Genomic DNA, 22384 nt, shown 5'->3' with positions numbered 1-22384 from the left:
CCCTCTGAAAGAGAACCCTGCTTAAGGCGCTCTTCCCCATCCTATCCCTATGACCGCACCTAACCTGTACACACTGCAGCAATTTATATCATGCCCAATTCACTAACCTGCACATCTTTGGACAGTGGGAGGAAACCGGAGCACCCGGAGGAAACCCACGAAGACAAGGGGAGAAAGTGCAAACTCCACGCAGATAATCACCCAAGGCTGGAATTGAATCAGCGTCCCTGGAGCTGTGAGCCAGCAGTGCTAACTAGTGTGCCACCTGAGAATGGATTGAGCAAAGAGCTTTCTATGTTGTTAGCATCTCATATTTTGTCCAATAGCTATTTGGAATACCAGATGGGATAGTTTGAGTCATGGAACCCACGAGCATGTTGAATTAATAATGAGTTTTTAAATAAGAAATAGCATTATTCAATTTTCACTTTGTTGCCCCTATCGATCTGATTGAAGGAGAGAGATGTTCAGTGCACTAGCTTTGTGCATACGAAAATCAGTTCCATTGGTCTGGGAAATTAGGGGCATTTGCCCCAGGCTCCGCAACATGGACAAAGGAACTTGACCCACACACATGGCGTTGGGGTGGGGGTGATTCACCGGTATGCCAGTTGCCCGGTGTGGGCGTGCCGCATGGGATTGTCCTTTCCTAGCACCTGCCAATGGGATTTCACATTGTGGCCACCCCACGCCGCTCGGAAACCCGTGGGGCATGGGTGCTCTGCCGGTGCAACAGAGAATCCCGCCGGAGGAGAATTCAGCTCGTGAACTTATGTGAGAAGAAAAGGTAAAGAGGGTGTTACGTATCAGAGAAACACCACTGGCTGGTGTGACGTCACCTGTCACACAAAGACATTATTGGAGCGTTTGCGGGCTTTTGTGGAGTTCACCATTGCATCCAGCTTAGAGCAGCATCTTGGAAACAAACCCCCTGCTCGGAGCTATACAAACTCATTAAGTGCCCCCTCGGATTCTTTCCCTTTGCGGCTACAGCAAAGAATATGACAGTAAAGGAGCAGGAAATAAAGAAACCCTGGTCACAAGCTCCAGCTCAGGAACAGATTCAAACCCTCTGGGTGTCACCTTGAATGATTTTTCTCGGCATTCAGGCATCATTGGGATTTTACATTGTTTTAACTCACCACAAGGTGCGTTTTAACTCACCACAAGGTGCAGTTAGATTGCATAAGAGAGCTGCACAGGTATAATAATAAAGCTCAGAGAAGACCTTGTGGAACAGATAAATGGAAGAGGTTGTCGGGGCTGGTTTAGCACAGTGGGCTAAACAGCTGGCTTGTAATGCAGAACAAGGCCAGCAGTGTGGGGTTCAATTCCCATACCGGCCTCCCTGAACAGGCGCCGGAATGTGGCGACTAGGGGCTTTTCACAGTAACTACATTGAAGCCTACTTGCGACAATAAGTGATTATTATCATCATTATGTAGTGGAGAAATTAGGTAGGGAAAAAGTAGATATAGAGGAGTACTTAAACGGTTGGCGTGATCAAAATAAAAACAGTGACCTGTCCAGTTGGGATACATCTGGTTACGGAGGGAAGCAAGGGTGTAAATTGCAGACACTCCATCTTTCAATCCACCTTAGATATGTTGCAAGCTACCGGTGCAGGAAGATGGGATTGGAAAAGGCACCTGGTGTCCTTGGGCTGCCATGGACAAGATGGGCTGAATGGCCTCCTTCTGTGCTGTAACCTTTCTATGGGTGCTTGCAGAGGACTGGAGAATTTAAAATTAAAGAGGATCCCTCACTATGTAATTGCTCATACACAACACAAGATATAAAATAACCTCTCCCTGGTTGGTTTTGTCTGTTTTCCTTGATTATTGTTGAGAAGAGGCATGCTGCTGAATCTTTGACTTTCACAAATCCAAAAATTCCAAATTTCAAACAATCGCAATTTATACTGGCCAGCCTCAATGATTCATTGATAGTTGGAAATCCTGTGTCACTAATGTCTTTTCTGAAATATGTCATCCTTACCTGGTCTGGCCTACATGTGACTCCAAACCCACAGCAATATGGTTGACAATATGGGGCTGTTTAGCACAGGGCTAAATCGCTGGCTTTGAAAGCAGACCAAGGCAGGCCAGCAGCACGGGGGGGGGGGGGGGGGGGGGGGGGGGGGGGGGGGGGGGTCCAACAGGCATTTTGTTGATAACCTGTTACAGGGATGGAGCAAAACCTGTTACAGGGATGGAGCAAATCACTGCTAATACAGGAAACCCAAAATACACATAACAAATGCTGGGCTTACTCTGGTTGGCAGAGAGAAAGAGAATTAAATGTTTCAGTTTTGTGGACCATCGGCAGAATGTTATATGGCCACAATCTGTCAACCTATGGTCCAGCGGATACCTCACACTGACATCAAACCTGGGGACAAAGACGGGTTCAGAGAGGAATGCAGAAGAGCATGTTCCAGCATCAGGAATACTTTCTTCTTTTTTTTTTTTTTAAATTTAGAGCGCCCAATTCATTTATTCCAATTAAGGGGCAATTTAGCTTGACCTCTTCACCTACCCTGCACATCTTTGTGTTGTGGAGGCGAAACCCACACAAACACGGGGAGAATGTGCAAACTCCACACGGTCAGTGACCCATAGCCAGGATCAAACCTGGGACCTCGCCGTCGTGAGGGCAGCAGTGCTAACCATTGCGCCACCGTGCTGCCCTAGCACCGGGAATGCTTAACAGGGAGTCAACCTGGTGAAGTTACAATACAGGACTACAAGGGGCGAAATCTAACGGCCGCACCGCTGGTCATTCTCGCGAGAGGCCATCACCCTGCTCTCTTCTCTGGCTCCAAGTAGCTGTTAACACATATCAGTGACCACACCCCGGTATACCTCTTTAACAGGAAAGCAAAACCAGGTGAGGGAGATGGTCAGACCCCTACCTTCAACGATTTAGGGACTGAGTAGATGATACACAATCCCAAGAAGTGCAGGGGAGTTCCAGCTGGGATCCTGGTCAATATTTACCCCTCACTGAACATCACCAAAACAGATCATCTGATCATGGCACATGGAAGACTCCACTGTTCTTCAAACTTATGTCATGGGATACTTTCTATCTACCCGAGACGGTATACAGGGCCTTGGTTTACATCTGATCTGCGAGACTGTACCTTCAACACTGCAGCAAACCCTCAGTACTGCACTGGAGCATCAGTTCAGTCTGGCGTCAAAATTCTGAAATGGGGGCTTGTGAAAGCACACCTGAGCGCTGCCCACTGAGCCATGACTGACATTTATTAAATGTATACCATACCTCCTTACCTGCTCATACCAGCTGCTCAGAGGGGTCTCCTGAAATAGTGCTTTTAGACTCAGAGGAGAAATGGTCACATTTTTCAATGATGCGAGCACGTGAATGGCTTTATGCCGAGAGCGTGGATAATGCGACAATTCCCCACTGAATCCTTTCAGGAAGTAATAAACATGTTTGTCCGGGTTTCTCAGACTAGCCGATTCCACTGAGCAAACAGCAAGTGCCGAGGGCTCCACGGTGTCTGTGGTCTCAACAAACATAATCCCAGGAGCTTTCATTATGTTTGTCTCATCAAGATCTGAAGGGAATTCATCCTTTGAATAGCAGGTCAGAAAATAACAGCTGAGGGAAACATGTTGAAGAAAATAAATGATGAAAACTAGGAGAACAAGGAGAGCCAGGAGAACTTTCTGAAGCTTCTTCATCACCTTGAGCTGAGATTTTTCCTCAAATGTTTCCCTGAAACAAAAAAGATTGAGGAACGATTTATCAGGAAGAAAAACCTCAGGCTATTTTACTTCCTGGAAAATTACCTTATAAAGAGCCCTAAATGAGAAAAAAAAAAAAAAAAAAAAAAAATCACATAACTCAAAACCTCAGGACCCAAGATTCAAAAGCCTTATTACATTGTGGAACAGTCAGGGTGATGCCAACAGCTAAAAACATCGAAATGACCACAGGTAACATTAACAGATAAAATCAATGCATTCCCAGAACATTGCATTCCCAGAACATTTCGCTCTGCTTTATTTAATGGAGGTATCAACTCATTCAAAATACAAAGAAATGAAAAGGAGGTGGGGTAGCTCTGTTAATGAAGGGCGAGATCAATACAGTAGTGGGAAATGATCTTGGTGTGGAAAATCAAGAGAGAGGGCATAAACATCCCAGAATTACGCTAAGTGGGGCAATGGGCATGGGAAACAAGCTTTTACCTGCCACCGGCAATGGAGCAATTTTGCACAGTACCATCCCTTTCCCACCTCAAATTATGCAGAATCGGGAAACATGCCGTCTCACTGACAGGTGGTCTCCGATTCGCCCGCCACACCATTATCCCACCGCTTCCTCACTCTAGGTGCCATATATAAACTGCAGCCATGCGCACAGTTCCCAATGAAGACATGGCTCCAGAATCCAAGAACAGCACAGCTCTCTGATTTAGCGATGTTGTGGAGGCCAGCTGTGATGTCCTCTACCTTTGCTTTGGCTGCAGGTCCATCAATCTCAACACTGCACCATGGGAGGCGGTGGCCAGTGCCAACACTGTACACAAGAGGTTGACAATTCAGTGCAGAATGATGAATAATCTCATCCGTGCAGCCAGCAAAAGTGAACCATCTCTTCACTCTCAACTCACTCACTTACCCGCCCACACACACTCACCGGCATCTCACTCACTGCCAGCTCAAGTCACACACACCCTCACATCTCCATCTTTTCTTTTTTATATTCATTTGAGGGGATGTGGGCTTCGCTGGCAAGGGTAGCATTTATTGTCCATCCCTAATTGCCCTTGAGAAGAGTCAGCAATGGTCATGCCATTAAATATCAAGGGGCAATGATGAGATTCCCTTATGCTGAATATATTCATTGTCTGGCACTTGTGTGACATGAATATTACTGGTCACTTGTCAGCCCAAGCCTGGATGTTGTCCAGGTCTTGCTGCAAGTGGACATGGACTGCTTCAGTATCAGAGGAGTAATTTACCTCATCTCATCTGGAGACTGTTTCCACAGCCCTTATCATCTTGAGGCCACTTCTTCCCCTTCCCCAGGAAGCTCGAGCCCTACAGTCACTAAAAAGCCAACCTCGTCTTACCACTGGTCTGGTAGGTGGAGACTTTCCAGTGAGCTCCCCTAAAAGTGATATGGTGCTGCCTGAGGAGCCTGGAGCTGATGACCATGAGTGCTGCCCAAATCAAACGAAGCCAGCTAACCTCAACGTCCCGGGAGAAGTGCAGTTCGCCAGGTACGCACTGCTTATGTATTGTTATGAAATTTTAATGAGCAGATTCTAATGTATTGAAATTAGATTCCCGGCATGTAGCAATGGGAAATGCAACCCACCATTGACAGGGGGAACGATGACATTAAATCCAGTTTTGGACTTTTGTCATATTTTCTGCTCGCGCCACAAAACGCACCCACCGGCAATGAGAGCTGATCATTCCTCTTGTAGAATCAGTTTGGGTACAAATAAGACAGACAGGGAAATAAGTTACCTATGAGAGTAGTTAATAGGCCCTTGACAGCAGCAACAATGTAGGATAGAGTATAAATCGAAATGTAATAGGGCCTTAAGAAAGGTACTGCAATAATCATGTAGGTCTGTCAAGCTGAATTGGCAATGGTAGCCTGCAGGACAGGTTCACAGAAATACAATGAAACAGGATGAATTAATGATTTCAATAGTAAAAGGATCCTCGAGGCAAGAGTGATCATAACATGATAACATTTCACATTCAATTGGAGGGTGAGAAGCCTGGGCTTAAACTAGTGTCTTAAAATTAAATAAAGGCCATTACGTAGGTATGAGAACATTTTTGGCTCGGGTAGACTGGGAAAACTAGTTAAAAGGCAAGATGGTAGAGAAGTGATGGCAGACATTTAAGGAGATGCTTCATAATTCTCAACAAAGGTATATCCTATTGAGAAGAATGTATCACCTGTGGCTAACTGGGGAAGTGAAGGATGGTATCAAATTGTAAAACAAAATAAGACCATAAGACATAGGAGCAGAATTAGGCCACTCGGCCCATCGAGTCCGTTCCACCATCTAATCAAGGCTGATATTTTCTCATCCCCATTCTCCTGCCTTCTCCCCATAACCCCTGATCCCCTTATTAATCAAGAACATATCTATCTCTGTCTTAAAGACACTCAGTGATTTGGCCTCCACAGCCTTCTGCGGCAAACAGCTCCACAGATTCACCACCCTCTGGCTGAAGAAATTCCTTCTCATCTGTGTTTTAAAGGATCGTCCCTTTAATCTGAGATGGTGTCCTCTGGTTCTAGTTTTTCCTACAAGTGGAAACATCCTCTCCATGTCCACTCTATCCAGGCCTCGCAGTACCTTGTAAGTTTCAATAAGATCCCCCCTCATCCTTCTATACTCCAACGAGTACAGACCCAGAGTCCTCAAACGTTCTTCATACAACAAGTTCTTCATTACAGGATGAATATACAATGCTATGAAGTTCAATGGTAGCGGAGAATACTGGGAACATTTTAGAAACCAGCAAAGAATGACTAAAACTGAAGGAGGAATAAGAATGGGTGAGTAAACTGGCAAGAAATATAAAAACACAGTGAGATGTCAACAAAGGAAAAAAGGAAGAGACTAGCTCAGGTAAACATTGGTCCCTTAGAGGATGAGACTAGGGAATTAATAGAGGCATTCAAGGAAATGGAAGGACAGAGCATTTTATTGCTTGGCTCATTGGCATTGATCTCAACTATTTACAATGGCCAAAGCTTTATGGTAAGTGCCAACGCTGACCGGCTCATGAAGATTCCTGCGACCCAACCCTCAGGATTTATTTCAGTCACATCTTCTGATCTCGGCTAAAACATGGAAGGCTCAGTGAAGCCTCTCTAGGGGAGGAGCACGAGAAGATATGGGTGAAGGGAGGACACCCTGTCGTTTCCTAATTGTAGCTGCTATACTCAGGTAAGTTGTTAAAGGTTCAAGTCTGCGGTTTTCTTGGCAGAGCAATACGTGGCTTGGCAATGCTTGCCAGGGCAGGTGCAGACAGGGCAGGTGCATGACGGGGCAGGTGCGTGCAATATTCTTGTCGGATGGCCTGATTAACATTACAAGAACACTTGTAGCTAAAGCTATAAATGATTTATTAACATTAAATATGGGTAAACTCTGCCCAATTCCCGACCTGCAGAGATTTCCAATGACCTTGGCGACCCTCCCAGGTGCCGTTCCAGCTGGTCCACGTTTGTGTGGACCAGTACTAAAGGACGCCTTGGCGAGGTCTCCCAGGCGCGGCTGGTGAATCCCGGACGTCGGTAGAATCTGGCGAATGCATATTTAAATGAGCCATTATATGCATATCTGGATCTCACCCAGCGAGAATGAGATCCAGATTGCGACTTCTCGCAAGACTCCGTTAAGTTTGAACATGGCGAATCGTGAAAGAGGCACCTCGCAAGATTCAACAGCCTTGTTGAATTCACCTCGCCAAGATTCAACAGGCACGACAAGGCCGTTGAATCACATCCTCCAAGTCATAGGCGGGAAGCAGAAATCATAGAAATAAATGTATGGATGCAAAGAGGTCATGTTGAAATTGTATAAGACACTAGTGGGAGCTCAGCTGTTGTACTGTGTTCAGTTATGGGCGCTATACAGGAGAAAGAATGTGAAGACATTGGAGAGAGTACAGACGAGAATCACAAGTATGATTCCAGGGATAAAGAACTGGAGCTGTGAAGATAGATTGGAGAAGTTGAGACTGTTTCCTTGGAGAAAAGACTGAGGGGAGACTTGATGGAGGTATTCAAGCTCCTGAGAGGTATGGACAGGATAAATAGTGAGAAATTGTTTCCTCTCAAGGGGGGCATCAATAACTGAAGGGCACAGATTCAAAATAATTGCCAAAAAGTGAAAGCGATGTTAGGAAAAATCGTCTTCACACAGAATGAACTTTCTAGAAGGGGGCAGAGGCAGGTTCAATCGAGGCATCCTAAAGGGAATTGGATTGTTGTCTGAAAAGAAAGGACAGGCAAAGTTATGGGCATACGGTCAGGGAGTGGGACTAGGTAGAATGCTCTTTGCGAGAGCCAGTGCAGACTCGATGGTCCTGTCATTCTTATCCTGTATGCAAAGCGGATTGATGTGTCGGCAAACACACACACTCACTCACACACAGACCTTCAAATCTTATCTCTCTCTCTCTCTCTCTCTCTCTCTCTCCTTTCCCTGTGCCAACATTTCTGATTACAATATTCCCTCATGTTTTCTTCCATTCTGATGATTCTTGATTCCTGTTCTTTACAAGCCCTGCTCAGAAGGACTTCCAGCTTGTTTTGAATATCATCCTGGAAATTTGACCGCATGATGTTTGATCACATAACAACGCCCTGTGTTTTGGAGATAGAATAACACTTTACAGTTCAAAATTAGCTCACAGATGCCTTTGTTTGAGCTGCGACAGTGAACTCAGTCACTTGGTTTGGAGCTTTCCCAAGCTGCCTATAGTTTATTGTCAATTCCCCTCGACATGAACACACGGGGTCCCTCGACCCTCACAACCCCCACCCTCTGATCCACTAGCATTCTCTTTCAGGTCAACAGGGCTCATTTTGCTCTCACTCAGCTGCGAGGGGAGGCTTGTAACTGGACGCGTTTGAAATAACAAACAAGTCAACATATCAAATGAAGCGTTAATCCTCTGGAGGATGAGTCAGCCTCTTTAACTCAGCTTCAGGAGAGAGGGGGAAAGGGTGAAGCAACAGTTTTGGGCATTAGCCCTTTCGATGGGCAGGACTATTTCAGGAAGCTCGGCCAAATTTTCTGGAAAACTCCCTTTCTACACACATTTCAGGGAGCAGATTCCCCACCCATTTAAATTTTGCATATTTTAATTCGGATGGTCAGACACATTGATGGTATCATAACCCATCTCTTCGCCTCAACTGGGAATTTTGGACTGAGTGACTGAATTTATCAGGGGGTTAAAACAATCCCTCTGAGGCATTGGACACTGGAACATCACAAGTCTGGCATTTAACTCAAGGAATGGGTTAGTTACACTCTTTAACCTTCTACCTTCCGTATGTCAGGATCTGGCCAATATCCAGGAATTGAGGCTTCAACAAATTACATTAATAATAATAATAATAATAATAATGTTTATTGTCACAAGTAGGCTTTAATTAACACTGAATGATGTCTCCGAGTCGTCACATTCCGGCGCATGCTTGGGTACACCGAGGGAGAATTCAGAATGTCCAATTCACCTCAGAAGCACCTCAAGTCTTTCTTGACTTGGGGCAGGAAACTGGAGCGCCTGGCGGAAACCAACGCAGACACGCAGAGAACGTGCGGACTCCACACAGACAGTGACCCAAGTCGGGAATCGAACCTGGGACCCTGGCACTGTGAAGCAACAGTGCTAACCACTGTGCTACAGTGCCATCCTTAATACAGCATCCTTAAGATTGTAAAACATCGCAAGACGCTTCACAATAGTATTTGACACTAAGCCACATAACAGAATATCAGATAAAATATCAATCAAAGGGTTAAGTTTTAAGGAGTCATAGAATTTACAGTGCAGAAGGCCATTTGGCCCATCAAGTCTGCACTGGCCCTTGGAAAGAGCACCCTACCCAAGACCTATCCCTATCCCTGCAACCCAGAAACCCCCACCTAACCTTTTTAGACACTAAGGGCAATTTAGTGTGGCCAATCCACCGAACCTGCACATCTTGGGACTGTGGGAGGAAACCGAAGCACCCGGAGGAAACCCTAAAAGGAACTGGGAGAGGCAGAGAGGTGTCAAGGTTTAAGGAGGGAATTCTGGAGCATACAGCAGCCAATGACACAGCAATTTAAAAATAGAGGTTGTGCCTGACACCAGAATTGGAGGAATGCAGATATCACAAAACCTTCACTTTGCTTACCTTCAGGAAACAGAGAGAGATCGTACAGGCGAGGATGCACCTAAAGTGAGGAGCGAATAAATAGCGAGTGAGACTCGGGGCCTTCAGGAGCTGGCACGCGCTGACAGAGTTTGAAAAAAATCAGTGACAGCTGTGGGTTGATTGGTTGGTGAGTAACTGCTGTTAGGGAATGTCTGTAAATAGCTAAAGTAGTTCACTGCTATTAGGGTGTGTGTGTAAATAGCTGGAAATTAGAAATTTTTAATTAAAATTCTGAAGTAGCTACCTCATCATGATTAAGATCCGTACCAGCTGAGGTCATTCATGAAGACTCTGTCTTCTCAACCTTGCCTCTCTAAGGTTAAATCACCACCGTCAGCTCCCCCTCTGAAAGGGGAAAGCAGCCTCTGGTACTCTGGGACTATGGTTACTTTACTTTAGTTAAGAAGGTGCAAGCAGAAGGTGAGTTGTATTTTAGTTTTAAGTGGTAAGATTTATATATTACTAAGGTTTTAATCAGTTCAGTAAATGGTGAGAACAGGTATCAATTAAAAAATCAATTAAGTAACTAAAATGCAATAAGGAATGCAGGTAATGTGTTGCAGCTGCAGTATGAAGTCACTGTTGATGCCAGTGTGATCCACAGAAAAGGTGCGGGATTCTCCGAGCCTCCACGCTGAAATCAGGCTTCACGCGAGGGCGGAGAATGGGCGTCAAACCCGAGATCGGGTCCGACGCTGCTCCTGCGATTCTCTGGTTCCCGGAGAATCGCCACCAATTACGCGCGCGCGGTCGATGCGGTGCCGGTCGGGGGCCATTAAAAGAGGCCCCCGCGGCGATTCACTGAGTGCAGCTGGCCGAGTTCCCGCCGGCGTGGTTCTCTCATGATTCCGTCGTGAACTCGGCGTGGTGGCTGCGGACTCAGTCCCCAGCCGCCCTGGTAGGGGACGGGGGGATCATTCACGGGGGGCGGGGGGGGGGGCGGGGGGGGGGGCTGGCTCCAGGACGGCCAGGCTACCGATCGGGGTCTGCCATGTCGTGCAGGGCAGTCGCCACAGGCCGCCAGTGTGCGCATGCGCGGACCCCCGACCGGAAGTGCAGGGCCCCGTATCGGCAGCCAGAGCTGCGATGAGCACTCCAGGGTCCTGCTAGCCCCCTTCAGGTAGGAGAATCACCCTGGACTTTCTCCAGGTAAGTCCAGAGTGATTTGTTCGTGTTTTTTCGCGTGCGTGATGACATAGCCCCATTATTGGAGAATCCTGCCCAATGATCTGCAGGCTGAGCTACAGACACTGCACTGCAACATGAAGGGGAAGGTAAGCAGGACACTTTCTTCCAGGTGGCAATCTTCTGATTTGTTCAGGGTGGTACAGCGGTTAGCACTGCTGCCTCACAGCACCAGGGACCCAGGTTTGATTCTGGCCTTCGGTGACTGTGTGGAGTTTGTGCATCCTCCCAGTGCCGACGTAAGTTTCCTCCAGGTGCTCCGCTTTCCTCCAAGTCCAAAGATATGCAGATTAGGTGGAATGACCATGTTAAATTGCCCCTTAGTGTTCCAAGGTGGTGGTTAGGTGCGATTCAGGGGCTAGGGTGGGGGAATGGTCCTCTTATAGAGGGTCGTGCAGATTCGATGGGCCAAATGGCCTCCTTCTACATTTCAGGATTCCATGGAATATTCTTAAAGATCTCGATCAGGTCACGGTCAGTCACAGAATCTTTCCAGTACAAAAGGAGGCCATTTGGCTCATTGAGTCTGCACTGTCTCTCTGAAAGAGCATTCTATCTAGTTCCACTCCTCTGCCATTCCCCCGTGACCTTGAATATTCTTTATTTTCAAATATCAATCCAAACCACGCCCCCCCCCCCCCCCGCCCCCGCAGCCCCCCCCCCCCCCCCCCCCAACCCCCTTCTCTGGCACACCATCTGCAGGTCTCTATGGTCAGTGGGAGTTATGGGGGGGTCGGCAGGAGAGGCAAGGCTGGGGTTGCCCCCGTTACGGGTATACATGATCCATGGCGGGCCTCCAGACATTAAACTTCATCTGCCACTTGTTTACCCAATTGGATTTCAAGACTATCCTCATCACAATTGACAACATTTCCAATTTGTGTATCTTCTGAAAATGTTGAAATCATGCCCTGCACACCACAGTCTAGGTCATTGATATACATCAGTAAGAACAAAGGTCCCAACACTGACACTTGGGGACTCCACGACAAACCTTCTCCCAATCTGAAAAACAGTTTTTCATCACTACTCTCTGTTTCCTGTTACTCAGCCAATTTCTTATCCAAGTGACTATTTTCCCTTTTATTCCATGAGCTAGAATTTTGCTCAAAGGTTTGTTGTGTGGCACTCTCAAATGCCTTTTCAAAATCCACATGTACCACGATAACAGCATTGTCTTTTTCAACCTTCTCTGTTACCTCATCAAAAAACTCTAGCAAGTTAGTCAAACATGATGGGTGGGATTCTCCCTTCTGGGGACTAAGTCCACTCTGTCAACAGCTTTTTATATGGGCAGGAACTCTCCAAACTTTCGGGGGCTAGTTTAACGCTGGAGGGGTTGGCGCCGCTCCAGCCAACGCCAGCGGAACGCCCACCGTGATCTCGCACATGCGCGGACCGGCCGGCGTATTTCTGTGCATGTGCGGGGGTTCTCCTCTCTGCGCCAGCCCCTGGGCAATATGGCGGAGCCTGACAGTAGGCCCGGCGCAGAGGAAAGAAGGCCCCCACGGAAACAGCACGCCTGCAGGATCGGTAGGCCCCAATCGCGGGCCAGGCTACGGTGGGGGCCCCACCCGTGGTCAGATCCCCCCGCGCCCCCCCCCAGAACCACCCCCGCACACTTGCCTGCCAGGCCCCGCCGTGCGTGAGGTGAGTAATTCACAGCGGCGGGTCTGGTCAAAACTGGACCGCCGCTCAGCCCAGCGGGGCCTGGAGAATCGCCGGAGGGTCCGCTGTCAACGGTCCCCGACTGGCGTGGCGGGAATCCCACCGGTGCCCGAAAAACGGCGCCGGCAAATAGGGCAGCCGGCATCTGGGCAGCATTCGCGCCTCCCCCGGGGATTCTCCGACCCATCGGGGGTCAGAGAATCTTAGCCAATTTTCCTCCAATGACTCTATGCTGACTTTCCTTAATTACCCACACGATAGTTTCCAAGCGTTTCACTACGACTGAAGTCAAACTGAATGGTCTGTAGTTACCGGCTTTATCCTTGTACATCTTTTTGAACAAGTGTGTAACATTCACAATTCTCCAGTCCTCTGTCGCCACCTCTGTGGCCAAGGAAGGCAGGAATCCTGGACGGTGTTCGCCAAGGCTCCCCGCCGAAATCAAGCTCGGCGCGGGGACGGAGAATAGGGGTGTAAGACCCACGATCGAGTCCAATGCTTTCCTGCAATTCTCGGAGAATGGCCGCCAGTCGTGCGCAGTAGATGCAGACCGGTCGGGGGCCATTGAAAGAGGCCCATGCAACCATTCTCCGCCAACAACTGGCCGAGTTTTCGCTGGTGTGTTTCATTCATGGTTCCACCTGGCGAGAACTCGGAGTGGCGGCTGCGGACCCAGTCCGCGGCCGCCCTGGTGGGGAGCGGGGGATCCGTCAACCGGGGGGGGGGGGGGGACTAACCACAAAACATAAACAAAATCGGACAGACAAATAAAGTAATACCTAAACCTGAAACCTGAGGCAGACCAGAGCCGGCGAGACACGAGAGGAGTGGGGGAGGGGAGAGCAACCTCAGGGTAAGGAACAGCAGCGTGAAGAGCGAGAGAGAGAGAGAGACAGATGGCTGGAGAAAAGAAAAATACCAAAGTGAAGGGATGGCGAGACACAAGGAGCAGCAGCAATGAGGAAAAGAGCAGCAGCGGCATATGCACAGGCAGGTGGCCCCACGAGACGAGACGGAGGTTTGGGCGAGCCTGGAAGGGAAAAGACTGGGGGACCAAACAGCGGAGCGGGAGCAGGACGCAGCGACCAGCATCCCCCCCGCACAGGGGGAAGAGTAGAGAAACGTGATAAAAAAGGAGCTAAGCACCATAAAGGAGGTGATCTGGTCGGAGCTCCACTCAATGATGAAGGAGGTGCTGGTGGAGACAACGCATAAAATGCAGCAGACTATCGAAGGCCTGGGAAGGAAAATGGAGGCACAGGAGAAAACGATTCTGGAGTTGGAGAGGGCCGCCTCGGACCAGAGCGACAGGGTGATAGCCCCGAAGCCGAGGTGAAAAGGTTGGTAACGTCCCAAGGGAGCCTAAGGGGAAAGAGGAAGGCCAGGAAAATAGGTCCTGACTGTTGTGTCATGCTTCTTCATGTAGCATAAGCTGCTTCCTTGATGTATGCTCTGACAAAGGAAGGTTCTGACTTGGAGATAGGTTTAACACATTTATTGAACAGTTAACAATTCTCCTACTTGAGTTTGACTCTCCTGCTAATCTTGCTATAGTAACTCAGTCTAACTAACCAGTCTGCTCTAAGCCATGCGGTGGGTGTGGTGCTTCTGATCTGCCCCTGTGCTTCTTTCTGAGTGTCGCCTGTGGAAAGAGAAAGAGCATGTGTGCCCTGTCCTTTTATATGGGTAGCCCCCTTGTGGTAGTGTCACCTCTGGGTGTCTTGACTGCCCATTGGTCGTGTCCTATTCTATGTGTTCATTAGCTGTATGTCTGCATGTCATGATGTCTCTGGTGATCCCTCTAGTGTTTACTTAGTCTTAGTGTATTTAAATTAACCCCTTGTGTATTTACAGTGATGCATATCACCACATCCCCCCTTTTTTCGTGTTACATATTTTCTGTACAGTGTGAAAGAAAATTGAACAAAATAGGTAGATAAGTGATGACATGTACAAATCATGATGGCAGTGATGATCATACAATACCAAATAATATTTATGAGTCCAAAGTTCATGAATTGGGTGGAAAAGCTTGGGTGTGCCTTTGTCTTTTTGGTTTCGTTTTCAGTGTTGGCGCTGAAACCAGACAAAGCAACTGTACTGCTGTTCTCTCTGCCATCAACAGACTGTCTCTTGATCATTTGGTGAATTCAGAATTATAAATGTTCTGAGTAGTGACTTTAACCTGATGTGCTTCTGTTAAAGGTTCATGTTTTTTGTAAGTCTTTTGGATGTTAAAAGGACAGCATACACATTACTTAGTGTTGTATTCTTTGGGGTTGTATTTGAATTAATGGTTGCTAAGATGCTCACTGTTTGTTTTAAAAAGGTTAACTTGAGTTAATAGAATAAACATTGTTTTGCTTTAAAAATACTTTTCCATGTCTCCTGTGCCGCACCTGTAGAATGGGCCACGTGCTCCTCATACCACAATCTATTAGAAGTTGTGGGTCAGGTGAACTCCATGATACACTTTGGGGTTCTCTAATCCCTGGCCCATAACAAATTGGGGGCTCGAGGAGGATAAAAGTCTATCTATTGGATTGGCTTTGTGAACTTAAAGGCAGTGAGGGGTGAGCATATTGTGGGTGCTTTTCTGGTGTGGTATTTTAGTTTAAGTAGGGTGTGTGTTGTGGACAATGGCTCTTTCAGAGGCTCTGAAGTATTTGGGGGTGGAGATGGTCACACGCAGCACTTTACGGACAGAGACTAAAAGCAGACTGTTAGATTTGGCAAAAACATTGCAGTTAACATTACCTGACAAAATGCAAAAAGGTGAGGTAACTATTGCGGTGGCTAAGCATTTAAAGTTACCTGAGATACAGTTTGACTCATTGGAAATGGCAAAAATTCAGGTCCAAATTAAACAAATGGAACATGAGAAAGAAATAAAGCAGCTTAAACACGAAAGAGAGAGAGAGGAAAAAGAAAGAGAAAGTGAGAGAGAGGAAAAAGAGAGAGAAGAAAGGAAAACCGAAAGAATAGTCCTGGCAGAATAAAAAGAAACAGAAAGGGAGATACAGATCAGAGAAACAGATAAAGAGAGAGAGTTTGAACTTCAGAAAATGGCCATGAAAGATGATAGTCAGTTAAAATTGGCAGACGTAAAGGGAAACGTACAGTTGGTTGATAGTGATGAGGATAGTGAGAAAGAGCATCAAAGTCGAAGGCTTGGTGGGAATCTATTTAAATATGCCCAAGCACTGCCAACATTTGACGAGAAGGAGGTAGAAGCCTTTTTCATTTCATTTGAGAAGGTAGCTAAACAAATGAAATGGCCACAGGACATGTGGGTATACTGATTCAAACAAAGCTGATAGGTAGCGCTAGTGAAGTATTTGCACCACGACCGGTGGAGGTATCTGGGACGTACGAGGAGGTGAAAAAATCCATCTTAGGTGCCTATGAACTAGTGCCTTAAGCTGACAGACAAAGGTTTAGAAATTTAAGGAAAGAATTTGGTCAAACATACATGGAGTTTAAAAGGCTCAAACAAAGTAATTTTGAGAGGTGGATAAGGGCTTTGAAAATAGACCAAACATATGAAGCTCTCAGAGAAATTAGACTTTTGGAGGAGTTTAAAAATTAAATTCCCGATGTAGTGAGAACTCATGTGGAAGAGCAGAGGGTTAAAACTGTGACATTAGCAGCAGAAATGGCAGATGATTATGAATTAGTTCATAAATCAAAGCTTGGTTTCCGACATCAGTTTCACCTATGAGGGATGGAAACTGGGGACATGAGAAATACTCAAGTGGTAAAGTTAAAGGTGATCTGATTGGGAGATAATAAGGAGAGCGTACCTCAGATTTAAAAAGAAATCCAGGTGGGTGGAAAAGAAATGAAAAATTTCAAATGTTTTCACTGCAATAAACTAGGCCATGTAAAGCCACAGAGTTGGTGGTTGAAGAAAAGCACTGGAAAGGCAGATGTGGTAAAACAGGACAAGACAGTACGGTTTGTTAAAGTGGTAAAGGAAAGCCCAAGTGAAGTGAAGGAGGTGCAAATGATTGTACAGCCTGATCAAGAGATGATTGATAAGAAGGTACCAGATCTCTTTGAAGAATTTACTTGTGTGGGTAAAGTTTACTCATGTATATCAGGAGGAGCAGGTAAAGAAGTCACAATTTTAAGAGATATGGGAGCTCGTCAATCTTTAATGGTAAGAGATGGGAGTTATGTAGTCTGGGAAGAATATAACCAGAAAATGTTATATGTAATATAAATGTAATATGTGGAATTCAGGGTGAGAGGAGTAGTGTTCCATTATATAAGGTAAGGTTGGAAACTTCAGTGAAGAGTGGTGAAGTGGTAGTAGGAGTAATAGAGAAACTATCTTGTCCAGGAATACAGTTTATCTTGGGTAATGATATAGCTGGATCGCAGGTGTGAGTGATGCCTGCTGTGGCTGATAAGACAGTGGAAAATCAGACAACTGAAGTGTTGAAGGACGAATATCCTGGGATTTTTCCGGATTGTGTAGTAACAACGTCGCAAAGTCACATGTTAAGACAAGAGGAGAAATCAAACAGTGACGATGAAGTTGAAATGCAATTATCAGAAACGATTTTTGATCAGATGGTTGAAAAACTACAAGAACAGGTGGAGGATGAGGCAGATATTTTTAGTTCAGGAAAATTGGCAGCGTTACAACAGAAAGATATAGAATTAAAACGGATGTATCAGAAAGCATATACGGAAGAGGAATCTGAGTGTATACCAGAGTGTTATTACCGTAAAAGTGATGGCTTGATGAGAAAATGGAGACCTTTACATATGCAGGCGGATGAAAAGTGGGCAGAAGTTCATCAAGTAGTATTGCCAGTAGGGTATAGAAAGGAAGTGTTGCGAGTTGCACGTGAGGTACCAGTGGGAGGTCATTTGCGAATAAGGAAAACTCAAGCTAAAATCCAGAAACATTTTTATTGGCCTGGACTACATAAAGATGTAGTTAGATTTTGTCAATCATGTCACACATGTCAAGTGATAGGGAAACCTCAAGCAGTGATAAAACCAGCGCCCTTAACACTCATTGCAGCATTTGAGGAACCTTTTACAAGGGTCTTAATTGATTGTGTCGGACCACTTCCTAAAACAAAAAGTGGGAATCAATATCTTTTGACAATAATGGATGTGTCTACTAGGTTTCCAGAGGCCATTCCAGTATGTAATATTACAGCTAAAAAGATTGTGGAGGAGTTAATTAAATTCTTTACCAGATATGGACTACCCACAGAAATACAATCGGATCAAGGATCGAATTTTACCTCACGGTTATTGAAAGAAGTTATGGATAGCTTAGGAATAAAACAATTTAAATCAACTGCGTACCATCCAGAATTGCAGGGAGCGTTAGAAAGGTGGCATCAGACATTAAAGACAATGTTGAGGGCTTATTGTCAAGGTTAGCCAGAGGATTGGGATAATTAATTCCATTCATACTGTTTGCAATTAGGGATTCACCTAATGAGTCAACCAAATTCAGTCCTTTTGAACGAATTTTTGGTCATGAGGTAAGAGGACCACTTAAATTGATTAAGAGAAAATTGGTGAATGAGAAATCAGAACTTACATTATTGGATTACGTGTCAAATTTTAGGGAACGATTAAATAGAGCAGGTGAATTGGCTAGACAACATTTAAAAGTTGCACAAAATGTGATGAAACGGGTAGCGGACAAGAAATCCAAAGTTCGCAGTTTTGCCAGTGGAGATAAAGTTTTAGTATTGTTACCAGTGGTCGGTGAACCTTTAAAAGCAACATTTTGTGGACTATAGAAAGGTTAATGCAGTTACAAGAACGGACTCTTATCCTATCCCACATTTGGAGGATTGCATTGAGCAAGTGGGACAATCAGCTTTTATTTCTAAACTGGGTTTACTTAAAGGTTACTAGCAGGTACCTTTATCCGAAAGGGCGAAGGAGATTTCAGCTTTTGTGACTCCAGATGGTAGATACCAATTCAAAGCTGTGCCATTTGGCATGATAAACGCCCCAGCCACACTTCAATGGTTAACTAACAAAGTTGTTTCAGGATTACCCAATTGTGTGGTATACATCAACGATCTGGTAATTTTCAGCCAGACATGGAAGGAACATTTAAAACATCTGATGGAGTTATTTGATCGACTTCAGGAGGCGGGTGTGGTAGTTACCCTAGCCAAAAGTAAATTTGGAAAACCCTAAGTCACTTACCTTGAAGATTTTCTGATACCCTCGACACAAAGGGAACTAATGCGATTTCTTGGCATGAGTGAATTTGTTCAAACATTTGTGAAACATTTTTGTAGCGTGATTGCTCCACTGACGGACTTGCTCAAGAACTGTAACAAATTCCAGTGGACAGCAGAGTTTCAACAGGCATTTGACGGCCTGAAAGCTGTGATAACCACTGCTCTGTGTTGGAGAATTACAAGGGACTCTGTGATCAGATTGAACTAAAGTATCTGAATTCAAAGAGAAATGCCGAGGCGTAGAGAAATGGACGGAAGGTGGGGAAACCACAAGTGTGCTGAAGCCAAAGAGGGGGAGAGGAGAGGAAGAAAAGGCAACAGGGAAGGGGGTGGAATTATAAACCGATCCTGAGGGCAGCGAAATGTACAGAGTTAATTAAATGAAGGACAAAATAAACCTTTCTGTACAATAAAGTAAATTAGCGCAGGCAAGACAAATATAATGTTAACACACAACAACTGTTTATAAATAAGAGAAAACCCAATAAAAACAATTTCAAAAGAAATTATTCCGGCTCTGGATTGTTCCTTGTCCTTTTCCATGGCCAGCCAAAACCTTCTGATACAATTGTTACTGACCTCTAAATGCTGCTCTACCCTAGAGGAACAGCCTGTTCAAACTTTCCTGATGGTTATAAGCTCTCAGTACTGTTCTCATCCAAGTAATTTTATTTCCACCACCTCCATATCCTGCTTATGAAGTTCGGAACTGTACACAGACCCGGACTGGATGAGGTAGGATTGCTGAAGCCACGGCTGTCAATGGCAGAGCAAAGGAAGTGGGGGATTGGAGGAAGACAGAAATCTTGAAGCGTTGTCAGCTTAAAGAAATAGTGAGAGGTGAAATCGTGGAAAGGCTTGAATATGAGAATGAAAAATTTAAAATTGAGGTACAGCCCATGCGGACTGGGAGCCAATATATGTTGAATATCTTTAAGTAGACAAGTCCATATTCTGTGTACATTATCAGACAGGATTTGATGCCATCAGTCATGTGATGTAGTAGGAATGTGTTTGACCAATCAAGGTACTAGTAAAAGCTCGCTGGTTATGCGTATGTGCTACCGTAATCTTCGACTAAAAAACTCACAATATAGTTTACCAATCCTATTGAGTGATTGATGAGTTTGTGTTTGAAGGATAAGCAGGAAACTCGACAGTGTAGTTCAATGAGCACAGGAGTGATGGATGAACTGGTGTGAAATCAGCTCTACCCAGCAGCGTACGGGAATTACACAGGTGGAAAACTCGCCAGGAAAAGCATTACAAAATGTTGAGTCAGGTGCAATAAAGTTGTGGGCTGAGGTGGCATAATAGGATGGATCGCAGTAAGAAAGATGCTCAGACTAATTAATTGGAACAATAATCTCACAACCAGCAGATCAGATCTCAGCTCTGCAGTCCTGCCACATCTAGTCGTAAATGGTGGTGCTCAATTAAACAACTAACCAATGGATAAGGGCCACTAATTTTCTCTTTCTCAATCATGGAGAAGCCCAGCACAGCAGTTAAAAAACAAGGCTGAGGCATTTGTAACCATGATCAGCCCGAAGTGCTGAGCGGGCAATCTATCTCAGATTCCTCCTGAGGTCCCCAACATCACAGATATCCTGGTAACATCCCAACTGTAGTGCTGAGTACTTAGCTAAAATGTTCTCGTACAGATACAACAGTGGTATTTTTCCAACAATGGGGAGAATTTCCCAGATATGTCCTATCCACAGAAGTAATTTAAACTCAAATTTGGCCAACTACTGGCCCATCTTCTACTCCAGATCATCAGCAAAGTGATGGAATGTGTTGTCAACAGTGCTGTCAAGCAGACGGGGCACGGTAGCGCAGTAGCTGCTGCCTCACAGCGCCGAGGTCCCAGGTTCGATCCCGGCCCCGGGTCACTGTCTGTGTGGAGTTTGCACATTCTACCCGTGTCTGCATGGGTCTCACTCCCACAACCCAAAAAGATGTGCCAGGTAGGTGAATTGGCCATGTTAATTTGCCTCTTAATTGAAAAAAAGAGTTGGGTACTCTAACTTTAAAAAAAAAGATAGTGCTGTCAAGTGGCATTGACACCGCAATAACCTGCTCACTGATGCTCAGTTTGGGTTCTACCAGGGTCAGCCCCTATCCTCATTACAACATTGTTCCAAACATGCACAAAAAAAGAGCTGAATGCCAGAGGTGAGGTGAGAGTGACTGCCCTAGACATCAAGGCAACATTCGAGCGAGTGTGGCATTAAGGTGCTCTGGCAAAATTCAATAGGAATCAGGAGGAAAACTCTCTGCTGGCTGGAGTCATGCCTAACAGAAAGGAAGATGATTGGAGTTATTGGAGGTCATAAATCTCAGTTCCGTGACGTCACTGCAGGAGTTGCTCAGGGTCATGTCCTTGGTCCAACCATCTTCAGCTGCTTCATCAATGATATTCAATGAAAAATCAAAAGTGGAGTTGTTCACTGATAAGTGCATAATATCCAGCAGCATTCATGATTCTTCAGGTACAGAAGCATTCCTGCATGCAGCAAAACTCGACAACCTTCAGGCCCTTGTTCTTAAGTGGCAAATTTGTGCCACACAAGTGTCAGGCAATGACCATGTCCAACAAGAAAGAATCAAATTACATGTCCTTGACAATAGGCTGCAGTAGCTCATTGGATCCGGGCTCGATTCCCAGCTTAGGTCACTGTCTGTGCGGAGTTCTCCCTGTGTCTGCATGGGTTTCCTCCAGGTGTTCCAGTTTCCTCCCATATATCCCGAAGGACGTGCTTGTTAGGTGAATTGGACATTCTGAATTCTCCATCGGTGTACCCGAACAGGCGCTGTAGTGTGGCGATGAGGGGATTTTCACAGTACCTTCATTGCAGTGTTAATGTAAGCCGACTTGTGACACTAATAAAGACTATTTAATGGCTTTACCATCGCTAAATCCCACACCAACAACATCCTGGGGATTATCATTGACCAGAAACTGACCTGGACTAGCCATATACTGTGGCTACAAGAGTAGGTCAGAGAACAGGTCACCCAACCAAACTGTACCCCCGGTGGCGATGCTGACTGCCACTCCAGCAAAATTCGCCGCCATGCAATCAGAGAGGCGAAGGCCAAGACATCAGCCTTCCTCCTCTCCATGAGCTCCGGCTTCTCTGAAACCCCAAATATTGCCACCAAATAGTCCGGGTCCAACTCCTGCTCCACTATCCTGGCTAAGACCGCGAACATTCCAGACCAGAAACTTCCCAATTTTTCGCAACCCCAAAACATGTGCCCATGATTCACTGGCCCCCGCCCACACCTCTCGCACTCATCTGCTACCCCCTGAAAGAACCCACTCATTCTCGCCTGAGTCA

At 45.7% G+C, this 22384-nt stretch overlaps 1 protein-coding gene across 2 annotated transcripts in view; it reads right to left on the bottom strand.

Annotated features, from left to right (window-relative positions):
- The window catches only part of LOC140390074 (lactosylceramide 4-alpha-galactosyltransferase-like), a 39486-nt gene that overhangs the window by 6096 nt on the left and 11006 nt on the right, over positions 1-22384 (bottom strand). The window contains exons 2-3 of one of the 2 annotated variants that reach the window (XM_072474950.1): positions 9931-9970; positions 3297-3747 (exon numbers count right to left, since the gene is read on the bottom strand). In XM_072474950.1, the coding sequence (XP_072331051.1) occupies positions 3297-3713 (417 nt within the window). In that variant the 5' untranslated portion in view covers positions 3714-3747; positions 9931-9970. The remainder of the gene's footprint in view (positions 1-3296; positions 3748-9930; positions 9971-22384) is intronic. The other variant, XM_072474949.1, reaches the window with a different exon arrangement.

This window comes from Scyliorhinus torazame, chromosome 14 (assembly GCF_047496885.1).
Source record: "Scyliorhinus torazame isolate Kashiwa2021f chromosome 14, sScyTor2.1, whole genome shotgun sequence".
Classification (NCBI taxonomy): Eukaryota; Metazoa; Chordata; class Chondrichthyes; order Carcharhiniformes; family Scyliorhinidae; genus Scyliorhinus; species Scyliorhinus torazame.
The sequence above is the reverse complement of the archived record's forward strand: the minus strand, read 5'-3'. Positions and strand labels throughout refer to the sequence as shown.